Consider the following 24,004-nt stretch of genomic DNA (forward strand, 5'->3'; position numbering starts at 1 on the left):
GGATCCAAATAATTGTGTGAAAGTTCTAAATTGGAATGCCCGCTCTCTAAAGGGTAAGGAAGATGAATTATTCAACTTCCTTTCAGTTCATAATGTGCATATTGCCATTATAACTGAAACGTATTTAAAACCAGGACTCTCCATTAAAAGAGATCCAAACTATTTTATCTACAGAAATGATCGTCTTGACAGCGCCTGTGGTGGGGTCGCCATTGTCATTAATAGACGTATCAAACATAAATTATTTTCTTCGTTTGAAACCAAAGTTTTGAAACCTTGGGAGTTTCTGTTGAAACAAATTTTGGTCAATTTTCCTTCATTGCAGCCTACTTGCCTTTTCAATGCAATGGGCAGCAAAAGAATTTGTTGAAAGCTGATCTTCAAATTCTGACTCGCAACAAATCAAAATTCTTCGTAATTGGTGACTTCAATGCCAAACACCATTCATGGAATAATGCTCAAAGCAATACCAATGGTAAAATTTTATTTGAAGATTGTTCTGCGGGATATTATACTATTCAATATCCCAATGGACCAACTTGTTTTTCTTCCAGTCGAAATCCTTCTACAATTGATTTAGTTTTAACGGATTCAAGTCAGCTGTGTGGCCAATTGGTAACTCATGCTGACTTTGACTCTGATCACCTTCCTGTGACATTTGAAATCTCACAAGAAGCCATTTATAATCCAATCAGCTCTACTTTTAATTATCATAGAGCTGATTGGGATTTATATAAAACGTATATCGATAGGAATTTTGATGTTGATATTCCTCTCGATACCAAAAGTGATATTGATAATGCTCTCGTATCTTTGACAAATTTAATTGTCGAAGCCAGAGGCATTGCAATTCCGAAATGTGAAGTTAAATTCAACTCCATTATTATTGACAACGATCTTCAGCTACTGATCCGTCTTAAAAATGTGAGAAGAAGACAATACCAAAGAACTCGCGATCCCGCGTTGAAAGTTATTTGGCGAGATTTGCAAAATGAAATTAAAAAACGTTTCGCTATTCTGAGAAATACCAACTTTGAGAATAATGTCTCGAAGTTGGATCCCAGTTCGAAACCCTTTGGTAAATTAACAAAAATTCTTAAAAAACCTCAAAAGCCAATTCCAGCGCTTAAAGAGGGAAATAAAATTTTATTAACAAATGGCGAAAAGGCTCAAAAACTTGCTCAGCAGTTCGAGAGTGCCCATAATTTTAGTCTAGGTCTCACTAGTCCAATTGAGGATCAGGTTACACGGAGCTTCGAAGACATTCTCAATCAAGAGAATGTTTTGACCCTTCGTTGGGAACCAATTTGGATGAAGTGAGATCTATTACTAGAAAATTTAAAAATATGAAAGCCCCGGGTGATGATGTTATTTTCTACATACTTATCAAAAAACTTCCTGAGAGCTCTTTATCCTTTTTGGTTAATTTATTTAACAAATGTTTTCAATTGGCATACTTTCCAGATAAATGGAAAAACGCCAAAGTTGTTCCAATTTTGAAGCCGGACAAAAATCCAGCTGAGGCTTCTAGTTATCGCCCAATCAGTTTGCTTTCTTCAATAAGCAAACTGTTTGAAAAGATTATTTTAAATAGAATGATGGTTCATATTAATGACAATTCTATTTTTGCTGATGAGCAATTTGGTTTTCGCCATGGGCATTCAACCACTCATCAGTTATTAAGAGTTACAAACTTAATTCGGCTCAACAAATCTGAAGGATATTCGACTGGAGTTGCTCTTCTTGATATAGAGAAAGCATTTGACAGTGTTTGGCATGAAGGTTTGATTGTAAAATTGATGAATTTTAATTTTCCTCTGTACATTATTAAACTGATCCAAAATTATTTATCAGATCGCTCACTGCAGGTAAACTATCAGAATTCTAAATCTGATAGATTACCTGTAAGAGCTGGTGTTCCCCAAGGCAGCATACTGGGGCCCATTTTGTATAACATTTTTACTTCTGACTTACCTGATTTACCACCAGGGTGTCAAAAATCTTTGTTTGCAGATGACACGGGCCTTTCAGCCAAAGGGCGAAGCCTTCGTGTCATTTGTAGTAGATTGCAAAAAAGTTTGGATATTTTCTCCACTTACTTGCAAAAATGGAAAATTTCCCCGAATGCTTCCAAAACTCAGCTTATAATTTTCCCACATAAGCCGAGAGCTTCTTATTTGAAACCTTCTAGCAGACATATTATCACTATGAATGGGGTTCCAATTAATTGGTCTAGCGAAGCTAAATATTTAGGACTTCTGCTAGATCAAAAATTAACTTTTAAAAATCACATTGAAGGCCTTCAAGCCAAATGTAACAAATATATTAAGTGTCTATATCCACTTATAAACAGAAAATCAAAACTTTGTCTTAAGAACAAACTTTTGATTTACAAACAAATTTTAGACCTGCCATGTTGTATGCTGTGCCAATATGGACTAGTTGCTGCAATACCAGAAAGAAGGTACTCCAGAGGATTCAAAATAAAATTTTGAAAATGATTCTGAAGTTGCCTCCGTGGTATAGTACCAATGAACTTCATAGAATTTTTAATATTGAGACATTGCAACAAATGTCCAACAAAATAATTATAATTTTAGACAAAAATCTTTGCAGTTTTCTATTACAACGATTAGCTTTTTGTACCCTTTAAGTAGTTTTGTTTAAGTAGAAAACATTGTAATTCCTACATGGTTCAATTCAACCAGAGGAAAAAATTCTAACTGCTAGAGGCAATTGAAATGTATTAATAATAACTAAAAGCGTAACATAGCAAATAAGGATGATAGTGTTAAGAAAACACGGAACACCTAGTCTAAGAGATGAATGCATGTATTAGATAATTAGCAAATAAAATTAGTTAAAAAAAAAAAAAAAAAAAAAAAAAAAGGAAAATTATTGATAGAATAGTGAGCAATAGGCAGTGAAGATTTTTGAAGTCGCTGTAGATTAGAAAAGTTATAATTTTATCGTACAGTAATAAATGGAATCCGCAGTATAATTTATTGCAATCGTAACATATCAGAGATATTGTAAAGCGCTGTTGGTCCGACCGTGAGCCGCCATACCTGTTGCAAAAACGAAGCACTGCTCTGGAAATTGGTTTTTTAAGGGTGCTCCAAAAAGGAACAGCTAGTATGTAAGATCCGCGCAAGGCTGTCCAGAATCACCGGTTCTAGACGCGAGAGAGCCAGGCGGCTGAATATACAGCAACTGTCGGGCTCAGCTCATAAGCTCGACGAACGAATCAAACGACACTCAACAGGGGGAAATTTGAGCGCATTGTGGCAATACTACAACGGTTAATACAACAGCCACAGAGGTACTTTATACCACACAAGGAGCAGCTGAGAAAAAACTTCAACGGCGTAAGAAACGGGGGTACGACGAAAAAGTACTCCAGAGGCAGAGGAAAAACGTTCAACAACATGCGCAAGATAAGCGCACCGGCGCCAGTCATGATCAATGACAGCTCCAGAAATCTGTTGACCGACCGGCTCCTATGTGAAAGGGGCACTTTGAGTTATTGTTGAATGGACAATCGGAAAGAGAGGGCACAAGCAGAATAAGGATTGAAGATGATGGACAAGCAATGGAGTCATCAATGCTAGACGAAGTGAGAAAAGCTTAAGAACGGCAAGGCCGCTGGGAACGACGGAACCCCGGCCGAGCTTCTAAAAGTTGGGAGTGACCGGCTAAACGAAAAAATCCACAAAGTTATTTTGTAGGGAGAGGAAATGCCTTTGAGCTGGCTTGATGGCCTCATATGTCCTATCTACAAGAAAGGGCACAGACTCGATTGTGTTAATGGTCGAGGTATAACACTCCTCAATACCGCCTGCAAGGTAATCTCTCGAATTCTGTTTAGCAGACTGCGACCGTTTGCGGAGTTATTTGTCGGCCTTAATATGACTTCAACGATGACACTTTGCAACACTGGTTTAAGTATCTAATAAACGAGGGAAGGGGTTTGGCGGGGCGGTTTCCTTTGACAAAAACCTGGTATCACAAAGAGGGGGAACTTAGAAAAAACCCTGATTAATCCACCTAGCGGTGATGGTGCCTTTCTCGTGCATTATAAAAATAGTATTTTGGCCATTACTCTTGAGCCTATAGTCCGATCTGGCCAATTTTCAATGGTAGAGTATCATGCGTCGAATGCAACTTGTTGCGAGTAAATCGGTTTAGGATATGTGCCTGAAAAATGAGTGACATTTTTTACTTAATTTTTCTATAAAAAAGTGGTATTTTGGCCATAACTTCCAAGCCCATAGTCCGATCTGACCAGTTTTCAATAGGAAACAATGGCAGAGTATCCTGCGACGAATGCAACTTGTTGCGAGTAAATCGGTTGAGGATAAGTACCTGAAAAATGAGAGACATTTTTTTTGGGTGGGTGCGCACACACACACACACACACACACACACACACACACACACACACACACACACACACACACACACACACACACACACACACACACACACGGGGGCAGCAGGGACTTTGTCCAAGGGCTTGACGACCCCTCCCCATGGCCACTGCGAGTTAGGGGGCCTGTCTAGAACGTGGTGGGGTTTGACAGTGGGCTCTGTTGAACCTCTATAAAAAACTGCATGTGTTTTTGCAAGCAGGCCCTATCACAGCGACCGTGCGCCGCTCAAAGCACACAAGCCCAACAGGTGTGCCAACCGGCACATCAGGATTCATGCCAATAAGATCCTGATTATGGTATACTGGTCACGGCAAACGACATTGGACGATTCTCGGTTTTTGGATAGGATTAGGCGGACACACACACACACACACACACACACACACACACACACACACACACACACACACACACACACACACACACACACACACACACACACACACACACACACACACACACACACACACAGCAAGCACCCCATGGGGGGTTCGATGTGCCCGGCGTTTAAGCGTGCTGCAAAATCAAAGTGCAGGTAACGCAGCTGGCTTGCTCGGCCTCGCCTGAGTGTTTGGTGTGCGCAGGTTTAGAGGAAACGGCGGAACACGTGTTGTTCGTGTGCTCACGTTTTCGCGCAATGCGTGACCACATGCTTGCCACATGTGGTCTGGACACTACCCCGGACAACCTAGTTCGGAGGATGTGTAAAGATGAAGTTGGCTGGAACGCCGTTTTATCGGCTATCGCCCAAATCGTCTCGGAGCTACACAGAAGGTGGCGCGTGGACTCAAGGATGGCTAGTTCAGGCGCAAATAAGAGGTGGTCCAAGGGATCGGAGTCGGCTTCATGGGTCATACCGGTGGTCATGCTCTGTGGTCGAACTCGATCCTTTTATCGAACAAGTGGCCGCGCGAAGAACAACATGGTATCGTCGCTTTCGCGGCGTCGGTCAACCAGGCGGGTTCCGAGCCCGAGGACGGAAAGGGTCCTCGTCAAGGCTGGGGCAGGCGTAGGCCTCGCGTCGGCAAGTCCCTCTGTGTGCTGGCGAATAGGCCCTATCGCAGAAAGGTCAATTTGGGGTGCACGCGGCATCATCATTCTTGATACCAGTCGTGCAGAGGGAAGCAGGCGCGAAGTCGACCCTTCCCACCTTCCGAGGACATAGGGCGTGGTAAGGCCACCTGGAAAGCCGGCAACGCGCTGGCACGATACCATGGTGTTCTTCTAGAAAAGCGAGTTACGATGTTCGGTGCTGCAAGGACACGCAGCTAACCTCGAGGGTGCGTTGTGCACTGGCCCCCCTTTGAAGCATTACTTTCTGGTTGTACCGAAGGGACTATGGGCTTGGCGGCAATGGAAACGGTTTTTTTTTTTTTTCCAGTAGGGTGGGAATCTGCATCCAGACACCGGTGGGCTACCGGCGAACGGGGTTTAGCTATTGCCGACCCGCTAAAACCACCCTGTTCACAGACCCTGAGTCTCCCCGGAACAGCCTTTTCGGCATTACTTCTGGGAGGGGTCCGTGCTACTACGCACGCCCACATACTAGCTACCCACTAGCTTCAAATCACAACTAGCTACCCACTAGTTCCTCTACCTCATAACTAGCTACCCACTAGTTCCACTACTACTTAACCAACTACCCGCTGGTACCTCCCCCTCGAGACTAGCTACCCACTAGTCGGCGCTATCCGACTGCTGCTCGGCGCGCCAATTGCGCTGCAAGATGCTGGCAATCTGAAACGGTTTAGCGCAGGCCTGCCCAACCTTTTCAAGTCACGGGCCAATATTCAGAATTAACATCTGCTGGCGGGCCAAAAAAAATCGTCGAATTTTTTTTAAATATTTTTAAAATATTCATTCATTGATTTTTTCCAATTTTTCCAGAATGACAAAGAAAATCTTCAGAGAAAAAGTGAACACGATTGAATTGCGTTCAAAAAATAATTTTTATATAACAGAATTGAATTGGTTGAAAATTCAATGAGAAACATGAAATTATTGCCAATTCTGGAATAATCAACGCATATTGTTTTCGCAATCGGTGACCAAAATTCGCAAACAGGATTCGAAGTTTTTTATTGATTTTATTCTTAAAATTTGCTGAGATGAGAGTTGTTTTCTTTCTGAAATTTAGATCAAGTTTTGAGTTCGTCGTTGTATTGGAGGTCAATAATCTCAATTTGAAACCTGTCACATAAATAGGTAATAAAACGGCGATGAGTAAGTAAACAATTCGTAACTGTGTTTTATATAATAAACAAGATGAGGCAAATGTAACAGTTTTCAGCAACAAACTGAACACCAATTTCGTTTCAAAAGCTTTGATGTTGGATAATAAAATTTCGACGTATTGATCCGTCTTGATCCGACGTATTGATTAGTTGCAGCAACTCAAATTTAACTGGATTTGTTCGCATTTGAGTCACAGTGACAAGTATGGGTCAAGTATACTACTCGAGAAGTTTTTAGAGGAGTGTTCAAGGCCCTTCATACAGGTCTTCACAGCTCCTCTCAGGTCTTTTCCGGTAGTCGATCCACTCATTGCATTGGGATCAAAGCTGCCAATTCCTCTGTGATTTAAAGATGAACATCAACTCCCCTTATGAAGACAGCTATCTGCACCATGATATCAAAATGAGTATTGCCATCGATTGCTAGAGAGTATTATTTGAAGCAGGCGGATTTTCCGCGTAACGTAGTTTTCAAATTTTCTGCAAGAACTTTTACTCACCGTGTTCCGTCCGAGGCATACTAATGCTACTGAAGGGGACTTTTTCCTTAGGGCACATAGTTTAATTCATTTTGCCAAAATCTCACTAACAGCAGAACTGGCCCGTACTGCATTTTCCGGCATCGTGTTTGTCGATAGACTTTGTTGCTTCGATAATCCACTGTTCCACCAATAATTTGAATCAATAATGGAAATTTATATTAAATGAGCACCTTATCGTTGAAGTTCCTTTAACATTTATTATCTTCCTAGTTCAGTGTAAATATCGCAGAAGCTTCTTGAGTCACATAGATAAGCTTGTGGGCTGGTTATGAAGTATTTTCAACCACGGTGCGCGGGCCACTAAAAATGGAGCCGAGGGCCGCATCCGGCCCGCGGGCCGTACGTTGGGCAGCCCTGCTTTAGCGGGTCGGGAATGTAGTCCTGCCTCCCTCGGTGATCCCTAACCCCGCACTTCCTGGTCAACCCAGGATGTCTGTTGAGCAGATTCCCCCTCCATTGTTTAGGGAAAAAAAAAAAACACACACACACACACACATACACACAGACATCACCTCAATTCGTCGAGCTGAGTCGATCGGTATATAACACTATGGGTCTCCGGGCCTTCTATGAAAAGTTTGTTTTTGGAGCGATCATATAGCCTTTACGTATACTTAGTATACGAGAAAGGCAAAAATATAAAATATTTCTCGCTCAACAATAGATAATGGCCTCCAAATAAAAGTAAACAAATCCGATTTCAATACCTTTCGATAGCATCCTCTAATAGCTACTAATCGTATAAAAATTCTCCGTATAATCGATCAATTTAGTTAAAAAAAACTATTTTCGATTAGTCCTCGTTTTTTTTCTGTCAGGTATAAGATTTATCCGACTTCGGGCCGATAACGGTATTTTTTTCCGAGCCGTTATCGATCTGAGTTAGGAGAGAAAAATTCTCTTTCCCAAAAAAGTTTATGTAACTTAGATCCTACGAGCCAAATTTCCCGAGCAGGCTGCAATGGGGTATGGTAAATTAGCATTAGCATTAGCATTAGCATTGTTACGGTGTAATTCGTAGATTGGACACTAGTGATACTCATGTTTTACTTTTGAGATCCTTATCTAGAATGCTATCAGAAGTCAAGAAGGGGAGTGGTTCTTGATTCCAGTCTTAAACAAAAATAACAAAAGCATGAGGATTACTACTCCTGGCCACGCCCATCTTCACCGTAACTAGGGAGAGGAAGGAAGTGTTGATGTAGTACTTACTTAACGAGAGGCCACCGACTTAGCGACACCCTCATAAGTACCACGGAGTTGGATAATGAGGAAGGTAATCGTTGGGTCAGGATTTGCCTGTAGCTGGCAATATAACCGTGGTAGATCTTACCCCGTAACATACCACGTAAAGGTGTCTACCCAGCATTACGGGTCTATTGGGGTATGGTAAATTTTGCCAATACTTCAAATTGTCGATGGTATCCAATGAGTCAATTGGTATTTAACACTATAGCTCTCCAGGCCTGCTGTTAAAAGTTTGGTGCTGAAGTAATCTCATAGCCTTCACGACCACGTACCCTTAAGTGTACGAGGGAGATAAACGCACAGCAGAGAGAAAAAAACCTACAGAAAAAAAACTTCTTACATGTAAGAAGTGGTGGAAAGAGCTGGTAAATGCATAGAGAGGCCATGTACTATGCACTGAGAAAAAATTGTGAACATCTATGAGAGCCTTGGAAAATGGACAAATAGGATACCATTTTATTGCAAGGCACAATATCGTACGCCCAGTGGAAAACTATGAGTTGACAAGTTGTTGCTGATCAACAACGATTTCAAAAACCACAATAACTAATGTTAACCATAATTAACAAACCAAAAGTTCATGTTTCGTACAACATTACACTAAACAGATGATAAAAACCGAACAATAAGTTTTCTCAAGTTATTAAAGTTACTCACATGATATTCACACTGTACGCTAACTGCCACGATAAGATGATATTATGGATTTATTCCTTCTTTGTTAAAATTTGTCTACCCAAGCTCAGAACAGAAGTGCAAAAATTGACTGTTACTTTTCCAGCAAGTCCGACCAAAGCTGTGTCGACCGCAGGCCTTATTGTGTTTTACTAAATTTCTTTCTCCAGTCCAACCCGGATCAGTTCACCATTCACTTTCACAACAGCCATAAAAACAGCTGTTCAATGTTGAACACTTCTAAATCTGTACATTGTAGAAGAAGAGTTTCGATTTCCATCTCACTGTAATAGTTAGTTATCTTATTTTTAATGAAAAGAATTAAGCCATTTTGATGGTGATTTGGTCAAAACTCTGGAACGCAACTGGAAATTTTTCCAATAGCAGTCAAAAAGAAAAAAAATATTTCGAACAAAATCTAGTTGATAAAAGTGTGTCTATAAAATTTTCATACAAGTGATTATTAAAAACTACATTTTAGAAAGTTAATAAAAAAGTGACATCACAAGCAGTTAATGTTGGCGAGCATGAAACCACAATAAGTGTTCACCACGTGCAGATTTAGAGTTCTCACATTCAATGGCTGCACAAAGTTCAACGACGGGGTATCTGCTGCATAAGGCCCGCAAGCTCGTACCGCAAGCAGAGCAGCTGATTGATTTCTGGTGTGGCTCATACCGCGGAACCCCAAAGCTGCGTTGTAATTTTGTATGAGCGCAATCTTTTCTAAAACGAAACTTGCGATATTGTCACTGTTTCGGTGTGGTGCTGAGCTGATGCAGTCGTGTCGTTTGAAAACAGATTGAAGTAAGCAGCAAAAAAATAATAATGTGGAGAAAGCAATCGGAGACCACGCTGCGCTGTCGGCTGTTGACAGTAGATGCAAGTGCGTCACAAAACGGGGTTCCACCGTCAATGTAAACCTGAGTGAAAGAAAAAATATCGAATTGCTGCCCTTTACCAGGTTTATCGTCGTGGTTTTATCATCATTCTACTCGTATGGATCATGGTAATATAAATTCACAGTGTCGAAAAATTGGAGTCTCCAGTAACCTTGCGAGCAAAAGCGTAGGATTGCCAATCCGGAGATGGCGAGTTCGGTTCTCGGTCCGGTCTAGGATGTTTTCAGGTGGGAAACATTCTCGACTCCCTGAGCATGGTGTATCCATTGTACTTTCCTCGTAATATCAAAAAGTATGTGTAATCAATAAATTAAAATTATTTATCTGAAAAGTCACAAAATCAACGCTAAAAAATTGCCGTACACTAAAAAGTTTTAGAAATTTTGTTTAGTCTGTCAGTTTATCAGTCTGGTGATTACAAGCACTCTAAAGTGCTTGTAATCATCATTTCTAGCAAGTTTGAGTGATTTTTAATGCCAAAAGTTTCCTATCAGCAGTTTATGGCAGTATTAGAATACAACATTATGAAATTATGAAATTTTATGCTTTCATAATTTCATAATGTGTAATATTTAAAAAATATGAAGGTATAAAAATAGAAAAATTTGAAAACATAAAAATATCAAATTATGAAATTAAGTAAATATAGAACATATAAATATGGAAATGTGGAGAAATAAATATACAAAACTATTCAAATGAAAATATTCAAATAGAAATATATGAAAAAATAATTAATTGAAGCTTTGTAAGTTATACATCGTAGGCTTCTATTGAGTTGAGTTGGTTCATAGTCTGCTGTACCGCATGTTTGTGAGGACTCACCATAGAAGCTGTGGTTGTGTGTCCGAGGTTGTGTGTTTTGATAAGCTTGCGAGCGATGGCGTTGGCTATCTCCGGAGGGGAACAAGGATTTCTCCAGTGTCTCCCTTCAAGGGTGGGATGGCCTGGGGCTTCTTTTTCAGTACTTTAGCTACTTTCCAGAATGGCTTCGAGTAGTCTTTCATTTGCTTGATGTCGTTGGAGAACTGCTTGTTCCGAATATCAGTCATCCGATCCTCGATCAACTTGTTAAGGTGCGATAATTCTTGCTTCTTCAGTGGGCAACCAGTTCTCTGGAACTGTCTCCTAACGGTATTCCTTTGTTGGATGATTTGCTGGGTGAGCGTTTTCGTTTCACCGATTACATGCATTCTCTGCGGAATGCAGGGCTTCTTCGGAATCATTCAGGTGTTTGTCGATGGCTTCGGGGGAAGGGAGGAGTGGGTTTTCCGGAAGACGAGAGTCCACTAGTCGACTGAAAGCAACCCAGTTGACTCGATGATAATCCCGCCTCATCATTGGGGCTGCTGGAGTAGGGCAGCAATCGAACTCGCAGACCACCGGGTAGTGGTCAGAGCTCAATTCCTGAAGAGTTGTTGGTTTCGAAAGAGCCATATCCGATAGAAAAATGTCGATAATCGAGATGTTTCCGGTCGGGAGAGGAAAGTTGGACCATCCAGAAAATGAATATCGCATGTTCCAAAGTTGGATGGAGCCGTTTTAGTTATTTTACCGATTTTGCCACAGGAGTGTCGAGCATTTGAATCGCCAGCTACGATAAACCGGGATCTGTTGTCGGTAAGCTTTTGAAGATCTTCTTCGAGGTATTTTGAGGAGGTGGAATCGCATTGTGGAGGGCGATATACGGCAGTCTCTTTAACGGCAAGAATCTCCTCACCGATTGCTTCGATGAGTTTTGTTCTAGGATGCGGCAGGATCTCGTAGCGGATGCCGTGTCTGATTAGAATTTTTTTTTTTTTTTTTCCTGTTCGGGTGTGCCACTGCGACCAGTTATTAGATCTATTGTAGCGTTACCCGTATCCTTAGTGTTTAAGTGCATGTCGAAGTACTCCATTACTATTGATAAGCAATGCAGTATCGGTTTCGATACAGTTGTTGTTTTGTTTTCTCAAGAGCACCATGACAAGGTCCCGCTATTTAGACCCTTCACAGAGAGCAATCCCATTGAAGGCGCGCCCCTTATCAATAGGAAATCAATCCTGTCTTGAGAAAACATAACAGTAATACTGTTTTTGGCCATGCATCGGAGCCCTAGCCACATCCTTGTCTTGCTTCTAGAGTATCACCAGTAAAGCTACAAACCGGGATTTAGCTCTGTCTACAAGACCATTTCAAGCAAGAGAATTTGTTCAGTAATAAGAACTTCCGTGTGTTCCTCTCACTACCATTGTTCACCAGTTCGAGAAGAGTTAGTACGTATTTAAACCCCTAACTCGATTTTTCCAGCAATCAGTTCAGCCTAGGGACGGGTACCGAGGTTTTTTAACTAATTGCTTGAAAAGTTGTTTCCGCTGCATACAGTTTAGCCTCAAACAAGAGGAATTCGAGTCTTTCAACTGTCTGCAAGGTAACATTAATTATGTTTTATTTCTGAGACTGTTGGTTAGCTGTTGGTAGCGGGGACTAAATACGATGAATCCTTAATTACCACAACTCATTGCCCTAGCTAGAAAATGGATTAAGCTAGGGCTCTGTTTGGTAGATCTTACACCGCAACACACTACGTCAAAGTGATCTACCGTGTTACGGGGTCTGATTAGAATAGTCACACCTCCACCGTTTGAGTTGGGACGGTTGAGACCAGGCTTGTAAAATGTCATCTGCATGTCATTTGACTAATTTGTTCACAACTTTCTTCAGAAGCCAAATTTACTTCAAAAATTTTGATGTACGCATAACGCTTGAGTAGTGCTATATTTTTGTCCAAGGGTACATTGCTCTAAATATAACATCTGAGGCTAGAGAGTGAAATCTGTCCAAAATGTCACGTGTCATTTGACATAATGTCATTTGAATGACATTTTGCCTCCCACGCCCCAGATTACATATTTACAGCAATGTCTTGTTAGACAAAGTTGTAGCCACATTTGAGCGGTTTAAGTTCGTCATACTTGATAGTTGATAGCTAACTACTGAAAAAAGTTCTGGGAAAATTATACAAACGAATGCAAATGACATTTTACAACACTGGTTGAGACTGACTGGGGAGTGAGAAATTAATTCGCGGACTGAGTCGGGTCTCAGTAATTACTCTTAAGGCAATATTTTGTTGGGCTAGGAAAAAAGCCAACTCAAGCTTTTTCGCTCTGATAGAGCGAGCGTTCCAATTGGCGATGTGAATTTTGCGGAGCTCTTTCAGTCTTTTAGGCTGCTGCAAAATTCTGTGAAAATACTCCACGGCTCTGCTGAACTGTACAACGCCTCGTTACTTCCCGCAGGTGTGCGATCAGATGATTCCTCTTGTTGATTAATACCGGTGTTGGCTGCGCGTTGGGAGCCGTCGAAGCCAGATATTTTGACAGGAGCCTGGGGTTTCGGCAATGCAGGTAGATTTTCTGCGCTCAAAGCAGGAACTGTTTGAGCCTTTGTCGCGTGGCGACTGGCTTGATTTTGACTCGGCGCGTTTTTGGCAACTACGATCTGTAGCCGGATGTGGGCCGCCGCAGTTAGCACACCGCTTGGCTCACGCTTCTTTCGAGGGACAGGCCTCAGTGACGTGGGGGGCTCGCCACAATTGTTGCATCTTCCTTTGAGATGACAATTTCTTGTGCCGTGACCGTGGTACAGGCAGTTGGTACACTGCATAACATCTCCATGCTTGTTCCGATAGGCCTCCCATCGAACGAGGATTTGACCGATGTGTTTGACGTCTCGGAGCTTCTTGAGAATTGTGAGCCCTTTGGGGAAATGAATCAGGTAAAAAGGCTTCTGTTGATCAGCACCTTCCCTTTCCGCTTGATAATATGCACCGCCTGGGCGATGAGGTTGTGTTCCTTTTTCAAACTGTCCACTACAGCTTTTGGGTCGGCAAGTGGGAGACCGCGTACGACTACCCGATAGGGTTTGTCTCCTGGTTTGTCGTGGGTGCAATACTCAAACCCACACTTCTGCAGGAAGTCCTGCACATGATTAGACTCCGGGAGAGGCGCACATTATTCTGGTGCCGAACCTGGTGGTTTTGAATATAGGCCACGTGCCAGCACACGACTGCATTTTCTCGATTAGCGTCGTGAACGTGACATTTTTTACCACGAGGGGGTATTTTTGCTTTCCCAGAGGCAATTTTCGGGAATTCCTGTTGATTAGCTAAGGCAGTGAATGTATTGCTTGTTTGGCGGTCAGTTTTCTGACGTTTGGGCCTCTTTGAGCCAGATGAAATAACCCCGTCCATTTGAACGAGTAATCGAGCGCGCGAACGATACAAAACTCTAATGCAAGAAAAACGAGCCAAAAACACGACCGTTCGTGTTGCTTGTTCGATACTGAATGACGCGAATCATGGGCCTTTTCATACCTTTTCAGCATTTTATGCTTAGAATGCAATGGTATGAATAATCTAGCAACACGTATTGGAAATCGTATGGAAAGCTTTGTTCTTAAGCTCTAGAAACCGGAAAGTAAAATAGGTAGAATTGACGATCCGGCCCATTGGAATGTTCAGTGCGAAATAACCAAACAAACGGGCTCCCACTTATTGTCAAAGTATATATACACGAGAAAAACAGCTGTTTCGATCTATCTCATTAAATGCCTTATTGGTTGGTTGTGTTTGAACGAACTAACCCCAACTGTCTGGCATGTTATGGAAAAAAGCTGTCTGTTTAATCAGTCAGATTAAATCCGGGAGTTAGAAAGTGCTAGCTCTATTGCAGCTCCACTGACTCATTTCAGACTGCCTGGTATTTCATGACCAGTCCGAGGTTACTTTTGCATACAATAAACGCCGCCTGTTTATGCTACCATTATCAAATGAACAACGGACCAAAAAAAAATCCGGTTTATGCAATCCAGCGCGTATTTAGTTTTTTTTTCTTCAATGAAATTAGAGTGCAATTTGGAACAATCTCACCAAATCTGTAGCAACAGCATTCATTCATTTATTTAGTCTACATCTATACAGATAACACTGAATCAACAATTTGACGCCACAATACACGGTTCGAGGCCGCATCTCTCCATCCTCGAATACGCCCCACGCTCGCCAAGTCGTTCTGCACCTGGTCTGCCCATCTCGCTCGCTGCGCTCCACGTCGTCTCGTACCTGCCGGATCGGAAGCGAACACCATCTTTGCAGGGTTGCTGTCCGGCATTCTTGCAACATGCCCCTGCCCATCGTACCCTTCCGGCTTTAGCTACCTTCTGGATACTGGGTTCGCCGTAGAGCTGGGCGAGCTCATGGTTCATTCTTCGCCGCCACACACCGTCTTCTTGTACACCGCCAAAGATGGTCCTAAGCACCCGTCTCTCGAATACTCCGAGTGCTTGCAAGTCCTCCTCGAGCATTGTCCATGTTTCATGTCCGTAGAGGACTACCGGTCTTATTAACGTCTTGTACATGACACATTTGGTGCGGTGGCGAATCTTTTTCGACCGCAGTTTCTTCTGGAGCCCGTAGTAGGCCCGACTTCCACAGATGATGCGCCTTCGTATTTCACGACTAACGTTGTTGTCAGCCGTTAGCAAGGATCCGAGGTAGACAAATTCCTCGACCACCTCGAAGGTATCCCCGTCTATCGTAACACTGCTTCCCAGGCGGACCCTGTCGCGCTCGGTTCCACCCACAAGCATGTACTTTGTCTTTGACGCATTCACCACCAGTCCAACTTTTGTTGCTTCACGTTTCAGGCGGGTGTACAGTTCTGCCACCTTTGCAAATGTTCGGCCGACAATGTCCATGTCATCCGCGAAGCAAATAAATTGACTGGATCTGTTGAAAATCGTTCCCCGGCTGTTACACCCTGCTCTCCGCATGACACCTTCTAGCGCAATGTTGAACAACAGGCACGAAAGTCCATCACCTTGTCTTAGTCCCCGGCGCGATTCGAACGAACTGGAGTGTTCGCCCGAGATCTTCACACAGTGGCTGTGGCAACAGCAACTATCTGGAAATCGATTTTGTAGCGCTATAGAAGACGCGCCAACGCTTGAATTCACTTTCCACTGCGATCCTCAGCCAGCAACGCTTCATCCAACCTGTGGTTAAATCACTCTTGGAGCCACTGATGGTGTTTTTTTCACCCTTTGCCGAAAAATTGAAGAAAATGCGGAGAATACCTGCGGTAATCGGTACTGATTTAAATCTCCAGCCGACTCACATGCCGATTTTCCAAAATGCATTGGCTTTGCAGTCAAAATTGAAAGATATTGCACTATTTTAGGGGCTGGGCTCAGAAAAAAACACACGCGTAACGCGGACTTCAACCGTAGACCGCATGAACGGGATTGGTTGGTTCTGATATTTTTACTGGGGAAATTTCTAATAGTTTATCGTAAATCATCAAAAGTTACAATGGAATTGACAAATTGCTGTAGAGTTTCCGAGTCGATTGATATATAAATCTCGAAAACCCATCGATAGATGAAGGCTCTATTAACATTCAAAATCATAGATGATTTCGAGACGGTCCCCGGCTGGCACCCAGTACCTTCGGGTAAGACGTTCTCCAACGTCGAAATCCTGCAGAAATTCATCATTCGTGCGCAGATTCATCCCAAAAATTTCGGCAGTGAGTCCTCCGAGAATTTTCGCGGACATGTTTGCATGATGGAGATCTTTCAATTCAGCACTTTGCACCACTCGGGGTTTACAGGGTCCATAAATAAGAAGTAAACGGTGATTCTGGGGTGACCGGTTGAATAACTCACACTTCTTGAAAACATGAAGAGGTCTAATATTCATTCAATTGTAGCCCGAGCAAGACCGACGACCTTGACAAATGGTATGATTGGTATGAGCTTGGATTACATAAACAAACAATAATACCAAAAATTAATAAGTAAACTATTTTAATACCAACTAAAATACCAATCGAATAAAAATTCGTCACGCGTTTGATATTGTAATAACAGAGTATGTTATGCATGAAGTATTGTGCGTTTTAATTTTTGGAATTTAACCTCTCATGCACACCTAGTTTGTACCAGTGTAAGGTATCAATAACAAGTGAGTTATTTTCTCCTGCTCGGGAGGCAGAACAAAGTCTACAAGTACGAGAACAAGTCAAGTACGAGACACTGAAGACGACCTTACTGTTGAGGTCGAAATACGTATCTGTCAAGATACAATTAAGTGGTGGAATAAAATGGGATTGTACAAACTTGTCTTATGACAAGGGAAACTGTGGAAATCCACATAGAATATCAAGCTGAAAAGCAAGCCAAGTTTCAGTTGAACCATTTTTATTATACATGTACTTTTCCATTATTTTTAATCAGGGGATTAGATTTATTAAAAAAATAGAATTATAATGAAATTATAAAGAATTCTTTAAGGACAATGAATTTTGAATTAGTTTTGCCTTTCTCGTTTACTAAGTATACGTAAAGGCTATATGATCGCCCCAAAAACAAACTTTTTATAGAAGGCCCGGAGACCCATAGTGTTATATACCAATCGACTCAGCTCGACGAATTGAGGTGATGTCTGTGTGTGTGTGTGTTAGTGTGTGTGTCTGTGCGCACCAGCCAAAAAAAATGTCACTCATTTTTCAGATACTTATACTTAACCGATTTACTCACAACAAGTTGCATTCGACGCAGGATACTCTACCATTGTTTCTTATTGAAAATTGGTCAGACCGGACTATGTGCTCGGAAGTTATGGCCAAAATACCACTTTTTTTTATAGAAAAATTGGGTAAAAAAATGTCACTCATTTTTAAGGCACTTATCTTCAACCGATTCACTCGCAACAAATTGCATTCAACGCAGGATACTCTACCATTGTTTCCTATTGAAAATTTGCTAGATCGGTTTATGGGCTCGGAAGTTATGGCTAAAATACTATTTTTATAATGCACGAGAAAGGCACTATCACCGCTAGGTGGATTAATCAGGGTTTTATATAAATGATCCCTTGGCCGGGAAGACCTCCATAGACTCTGTCTTAAAAGTTTAGTAATATTATGTCGAAATAGAGATGAATCCTACAATCAATCAAAACTTCACAGCAAATGAGAAAACCATGTCTCTAAAATCCCAGAATTGAAAAAAGTAAACCATTAGTCGAAAACCTGTTTCCCACATTCTACGTCTGCCTATTTTTTCTTTGTTTAATTTCCCCCATCGCTGCTGCACTGCACTTCGGTGGGCATGCTGAGCGAGCAAAACATATAAATGCTCAGCGCCAGCTTACTCCATTTTCTATCCTCTTTCGTTCCTCCAGCTGATTTTACCATTTACCACTACCCTTAAATATTACCCACAAAATAACTGAAATCGCGAAAAACTTACCTTTGGGAGTCCTCAGGGGAGCGAGAGCTGTTTCCGGTGGATTCTGCCAACCGCCACTGCCACTGTGGTGATCCATTTTTTGGACCAACAATTTACTTCCCCGGGGGGTGGCGGAACAACACAAACCACGATCTTTCGACACTGCTCACTGCTGCTCTCACTCACTATAATAACTCCTGTTGGGTGTTGGAAAACAGAGATGCCAGATGATTGGTTTGAATGTAGATATTAACTGTTTTTTTTCGGTTTAAATTAGAATACTACACGTGTGGATTAATCAAATGCTATTTGTAGAATGTTACAAAGCTATGCTGCCGTCATACGCATAGTTGTTCCACGTTTGCTGGGATTCTTATGTACATAAGACAATCATGCGTATAATGGCAGTATGGTGGTATGACTCAAACCCACGATTAGGACTTCAAAAAATTGTGTATGTCAAGATGGATTGCTTAGCCGTAATGTAAGTAATTAACTTTGAAATAGCATTTTTATCATGAAGAATTATACTCTTCGTGACCTGGTATAAAGTTATCGTATTCAATAAAATTACAATTAAAATAAATGTATTTATATTTGTAAATTAAATTGTTGTAATGCAGCTAAAAGGATTTATGTTGTTTATTTATTTTGACAAACCAGGAAATTTTATAACAGATTTTGCCCTAATGTTTTTTTTTTTGAAATAAATATGTAACTCCATTTGTTGTAGTTTTGTTATACAATTTTGATCGGGAATAGTTCATAATACTATACTGTTTAGGCAGTATTCATAGCATATCTGTTAAGAAAATTATTTTGAGCTTTCTAGTGGATTGTCTTCACTTGTCATAAGACGAGTTTGTACAATCCCATTGAATTCCACCACTTAATTGTATCTTGACAGATACGTATTTCGCATATCTGTTAAACATGAATAGAAAACCCAGCAGACATGGACGGGTATATATGGTAAGATACTTTATAGGAAAAGTTTATATTTTTTAAAAAGTACCATCTATTTTTTTTTGAAACTCTGTAGACTATATTTGATATAACAATACTGTTTTTTTTTCTCTTTTTCCTTGACCTGACTAAAGGTTACAAATGCAACCAACAGTGTATCGTATGCAAATAAAGCACAAATACAATTATTATTACATATTACTTTATTTGAGTAATATTTTTATAGTTGAACATAAATAACTTCCAAAAATTAATAAAATACTTGTTTCCTTTTTTTCTCACTAAACATTACAAAAAATCAAGCGAAGAGATACTTCATACGCATAAATTACATCTGGTTATTGACCTCAATCAAAATGACTTGATACTATTTTTCAAAACTGGCATCCCTGCTTGTTTCACAAATTGATAACCTTTTCACATCACGAATGCGCTTTCTTCGACACAATAATCTTCTTGCCATTGGAATGCGTCGTCACAAGAAACAAAATCCTTCCTATTGCTTCAAAATCTTACGACACAGAAATTCACCGTAATGAATTTTACCTCATCCCAAAGGGCCCCAACCCCCGAAATAGTTTACTTCTTGCTGGTGGTCTTCCTGTCCTCAGTTCCTGCCACGAAAATCGCCACACGATGACGAACAGTGTGGTGGGTGGTGGAGGGGACACAAAGGGAGAAAAAGATGTCTCCCCTCGCTTCGATTGAAAATGGATGAATTTTGCGCAATGGAACGAGAGCCTATTCAACGTTTGCAAATCGATTTCCGATCACTAATTGATAGCACCATAACGCGAACACTAACCTGCGGAAAACACACACTCGTCGGGCCGCAATCCGAATTGAATTCGATCGGAAATTAAACTTGAAAACTTTGAAGAAATTTTGCAGCGAAATTAAAAATTTTCTTCCGCGACGACGACCGCGATGGAGAAACACACACAACACGCACGCTAAAAACGTCGGAATGGTTAGAGATGTGAGTGGTTTATGATTTTGACGCATTTTTGACACAATCAAGGTATTTTGATTTCCTTCACGGTTAAGCCAGAACCAGGGTGGCCAGATTATATTTTGAAAAATCGGTAGCTTGGTAGCGGTACGAAAATCGGTAGGCCAGAAAAATAATCAAATCATATGAAATTGGGTCCTAAAGCCTTGCCTCGTTTATGGTTGCAAACGATAGTGCATCGGTCAAGAATACTCGAACCGTTGTTATAAAAATTTTCGTAAATCAAGGAAAATTGTATTTTTGTGTTTGAGACATTTTAAGGCAAATTTTGGGCTGTGCAACTTCTGTTGCTGAAAAGGCAACATTTCAGAACGAATGAACCATCAGCCCAAAACGTCAGGCCCATATATTAACTGTCAAAGGTTGAGTCAAGTTCCCTGCACTGCCCTTCTATGCATAGTTGTCCCATGTTAGTTTTTGTGGATTTTGACTTTTCACCATAGAGCAGTCTATTTTGATGTATACTTTTAGAAAACTCTATCAGATTTCAAACTTTGTTCGGCAAATCATTGAAAACGACAACAAGTCTATTTGTCCCATTGCTTAATTTCTACACATAATTGGGTCCAAAAGCCCTACCTTGTTTATGGTTGCAAACGATATAGTGCATCGGTCAAGAATACTTGAACCGCCGACAAACCGACGTGCCTTCCCATATAAAGTTCTTCAAATTCCTTGGCAATTACTCTCCTTTCATTACCTAGCTCCATCTGTGCGATGGTTTACACAACAGCTCTCACAAATGTGCGGGCAAACTTGGTCATGCACTCTTTAATTTATTTCATCAGCTTCCACATAATAATCAATATTTGATATTATAAATATCAAGAGTTTTATGATAGGATTCGTTAGCCAAATGAAAAACATTGGACTTTCAAAAATGTGTGTAATGATCCTAAAGACTTAAATGTTGATTTAAGCATCGAAAAAGATTTTCTATTACTTAGTTATTTTTATCTTCATCGCTGTGTAGATTGTTTGAAACGTGCATATAATGTTTACGTCGACCAGCTGGTGGATTGCGCGCATTTTGCTTTTTCTTTTTCTTGACTTTTTCTATCAAGTGAACGTTAATAGTAGAACCCCGCTCATTCGACAATGAATCCTGTCGAGTTAACGGGGTAACGTTTTAATCCGACAAACTGGTAACCCTATTATTATTTTTTCGAACAAATATGGCAACCCTAAGTTTGTTTTTGTTTTGCATCGCAAGTTATGAAAAATATTTGAAGTGAATATCGCAATCATACGAATTTAATTTAAAATCATCTTGGTTCCTCAACTTTTCAATATTTATTATCGCGGAAAGTGCCAGATGGTCCCCGTTACCGTTGCTGCAGCTTCTGCCGATCTATAAAGTTTTTTAATTGCGTGGAATCCGGTATCCAAACCCAGCAGAGTGCTGTGTAGGTAGTTCCATGGACGGAAAAAGGAAACCCCTAGCAACTCTAAACAGCAGGTAAATATTGAATATATTTTTAAACTGGATTTGTATAATAAATTATCAAATTTTAGTAATGTATCGGAGCCACCAAAGAAAAAGCACGTAGTGCTAACGCTTCAACAGAAGCTGCAAGCGATTCGGAGCGTTGAGAACGGATCAACAGTAACGAAAGTTTCTCGGGAGTATAACATCGGAAGAACTACGCTTCTGGGTTTCATCAAGAACCGGGAGACCATTGAGAACACCGCCTATAAATACCAGGAGACCGGCGTGACGGAACGGCGCACGATGAAAACAGCAAAGCTGGTTGCACTAGAGGAAGCTCTGTATCTTTGGATCTTACAGGAGCGTAGGAAGAAGCATATATTAATCCCGGAGATAGTGCGAGCAAAAGCGGAACAATGGATCAATCAATAAGCAAAAACTGCCGCTATGAAACGAACAGATCGAGCCACCGTAGACATGTTCTGTCAAAGCAACACGAATAGAAATATGCGTATACAGTGTCGCCGTTGTTTTGATGCGGTGAGTGCAAAATGAGTTACCTTGATTGATCCATTGTTTTCGATGTTGCAGACTCGGAATGTTTATGATTTGGATGTTCAATTTTCGTCGAGCAACGGATGGTACGACAGATTTAGGAAGCGGTACGGATTGAAGATGATTGGTGTTGAAGGCGAACGTGCTTCTGCGAACGTTAATGCTTTCGAACAGTTTAAAGTTAATTTCATTCAACAAATTCAGGAGAATCGTTACGAGAAATGGGAAATTTATAATGCTGATGAATCGGCATTGTTCGTCAAGCTACTTCCTTCTCGCACATTGGTCTTGAACGACGAAGACATTGCCGAAGGTAGGAAGGTGATTAAATCAAGAATTACATTTATGCCTTGCTGCAACATTGACGGCTCGAATAAACTACCTCTGATGTTCCTGGGTACGTCTCAGAATCCACGTGACCTGCCCAAGGGCAAGTCTGACCTTCCAGTATATTACAAAAGCTCGAAGAAGGCTTGGATGAACCGAGATTTGTTTAAACAGTGGTTCTTCGAACAGTTCATTCCCTCGGTACAGAATTTTGCACAGCAGAACGGACGAGAACCTAGAGCGTTGTTACTCCTAGATAATTGTTCGGCGCACCACGATGGTGGCAACATTCTCGAAAGCAATGACGGGAAAATAAAAGTGATTTTCCTTCCACCAAATGTCACCTCACTCGGTCAGCCAATGGATCAAGGAGTACTCCATGCGGTGAAGAAACGGTACAAGAAAAAACTCATGCTTCATTTGCTTCTTGATGACACCGACTGCAGTATCTTTGAAGAAAGGCTTAAGAAAATCAGTCTGCGCCAAGTCATTGACTGGTTACATCAATCATGGGATGAAATCTCACATAAGACAATTGAGGGTTCATGGAAGAACCTTCTAGATGAATATCCGCTCTTCGATCTAGAAGAAGCTGAAAGTGGGTCGTTAGATAATGACGTATTGTCTCTTGTGAAAGCTACAGCACATTTCTACCAGGAGAATCCCAGTAATGATGACATAAAAGAATCCCAGTAATGATGACATAAAAGACTGGTTGAATGACTCAGTATGTGACAGCAAAGGGAACAAAATCATCGGTGATTGTGATGTGTACACTGACAACGAAATTTTGGACAGCGTTCTACATGAGAACAAAGCGGAACCCCCCGATGAGGAGTGGTTAGAAAATTCGTCTAGTGAGCCGTTGCTTGTTATTGAACCATACGAAGAGGCATATGAGAACCACCAAAAATCAATAGATTGCGTTGATTTCCTGATCGATTTAATGGATCACAGACGAGATGCAGCGGAATCTATTCAACTGCGGAAATTGCGAAGCAAGCTAATTGAATCGGAGTGGCAACGTCGTCAACGTTAAGGTTGGATTGATTCATACTTTTCAATGTAATAATTAGTTCAACAAAAGTTTCAATACAATTACCTTCATTGTTTCTAATCTGTATTTTGATTAAGCACAAATCTAGTCGTTTTTTTTATCCAACAAAAGGTATCTATAATATTGGGACCGAGGGTGTGACTATCTGGGGCCCTCCTTAGCCGTGCGGTAAGATGCTCGGCTACAAAGCAAGACCATGCTGAGGGTGGCTGGGTTCGATTCCCGGTGCCGGTCTAGACAATTTTCGGATTGGAAATTGTCTCGACTTCCCTGGGCATAAAAGTATCATCGTGTTAACCTCATGATAACGAATGCAGAAATGATAACTTGGCTTAGAAACCTCGCAGTTA

The 24,004-nt window shown here is 41.1% G+C and overlaps 2 protein-coding genes across 5 annotated transcripts in view; one reads left to right on the forward strand and one right to left on the reverse strand.

The window, feature by feature from the left end:
• LOC134226677 (uncharacterized) overlaps positions 1–20,244 on the reverse strand; it is a 59,641-nt gene extending 39,397 nt beyond the window's left edge. For 2 of the 4 annotated variants that reach the window (XR_009983537.1, XM_062707608.1), the window contains exons 1-2: positions 20,080–20,243; positions 18,330–18,505 (exon numbers count right to left, since the gene is read on the reverse strand). Coding sequence is in view for 3 of the 4 variants with exons in the window: in XM_062707608.1 (XP_062563592.1) it covers positions 18,330–18,405 (76 nt within the window). In the remaining variant the exon portion in view is untranslated. Of the gene's footprint in view, positions 1–18,329; positions 18,506–19,820; positions 20,037–20,079 lie in introns of those variants that run through there. The other 2 variants (XM_062707610.1, XM_062707609.1) reach the window with 2 other exon arrangements.
• Positions 20,245–21,569: 1,325 nt separating this feature from the next.
• On the forward strand, positions 21,570–23,636 carry LOC134222942 (jerky protein homolog-like). Its single transcript, XM_062702087.1, has 4 exons — positions 21,570–21,745; positions 21,802–22,111; positions 22,307–23,264; positions 23,326–23,636. Exons 1-4 carry the CDS (start codon positions 21,705–21,707, stop codon positions 23,634–23,636), a joined length of 1,620 nt encoding a protein of 539 aa, XP_062558071.1. The 5' UTR covers positions 21,570–21,704.
• Positions 23,637–24,004: the final 368 nt, after the last annotated feature.

The sequence above is a fragment of the Armigeres subalbatus genome, chromosome 3 (genome assembly GCF_024139115.2).
Source record: "Armigeres subalbatus isolate Guangzhou_Male chromosome 3, GZ_Asu_2, whole genome shotgun sequence".
Lineage (NCBI taxonomy): Eukaryota > Metazoa > Arthropoda > Insecta > Diptera > Culicidae > Armigeres > Armigeres subalbatus.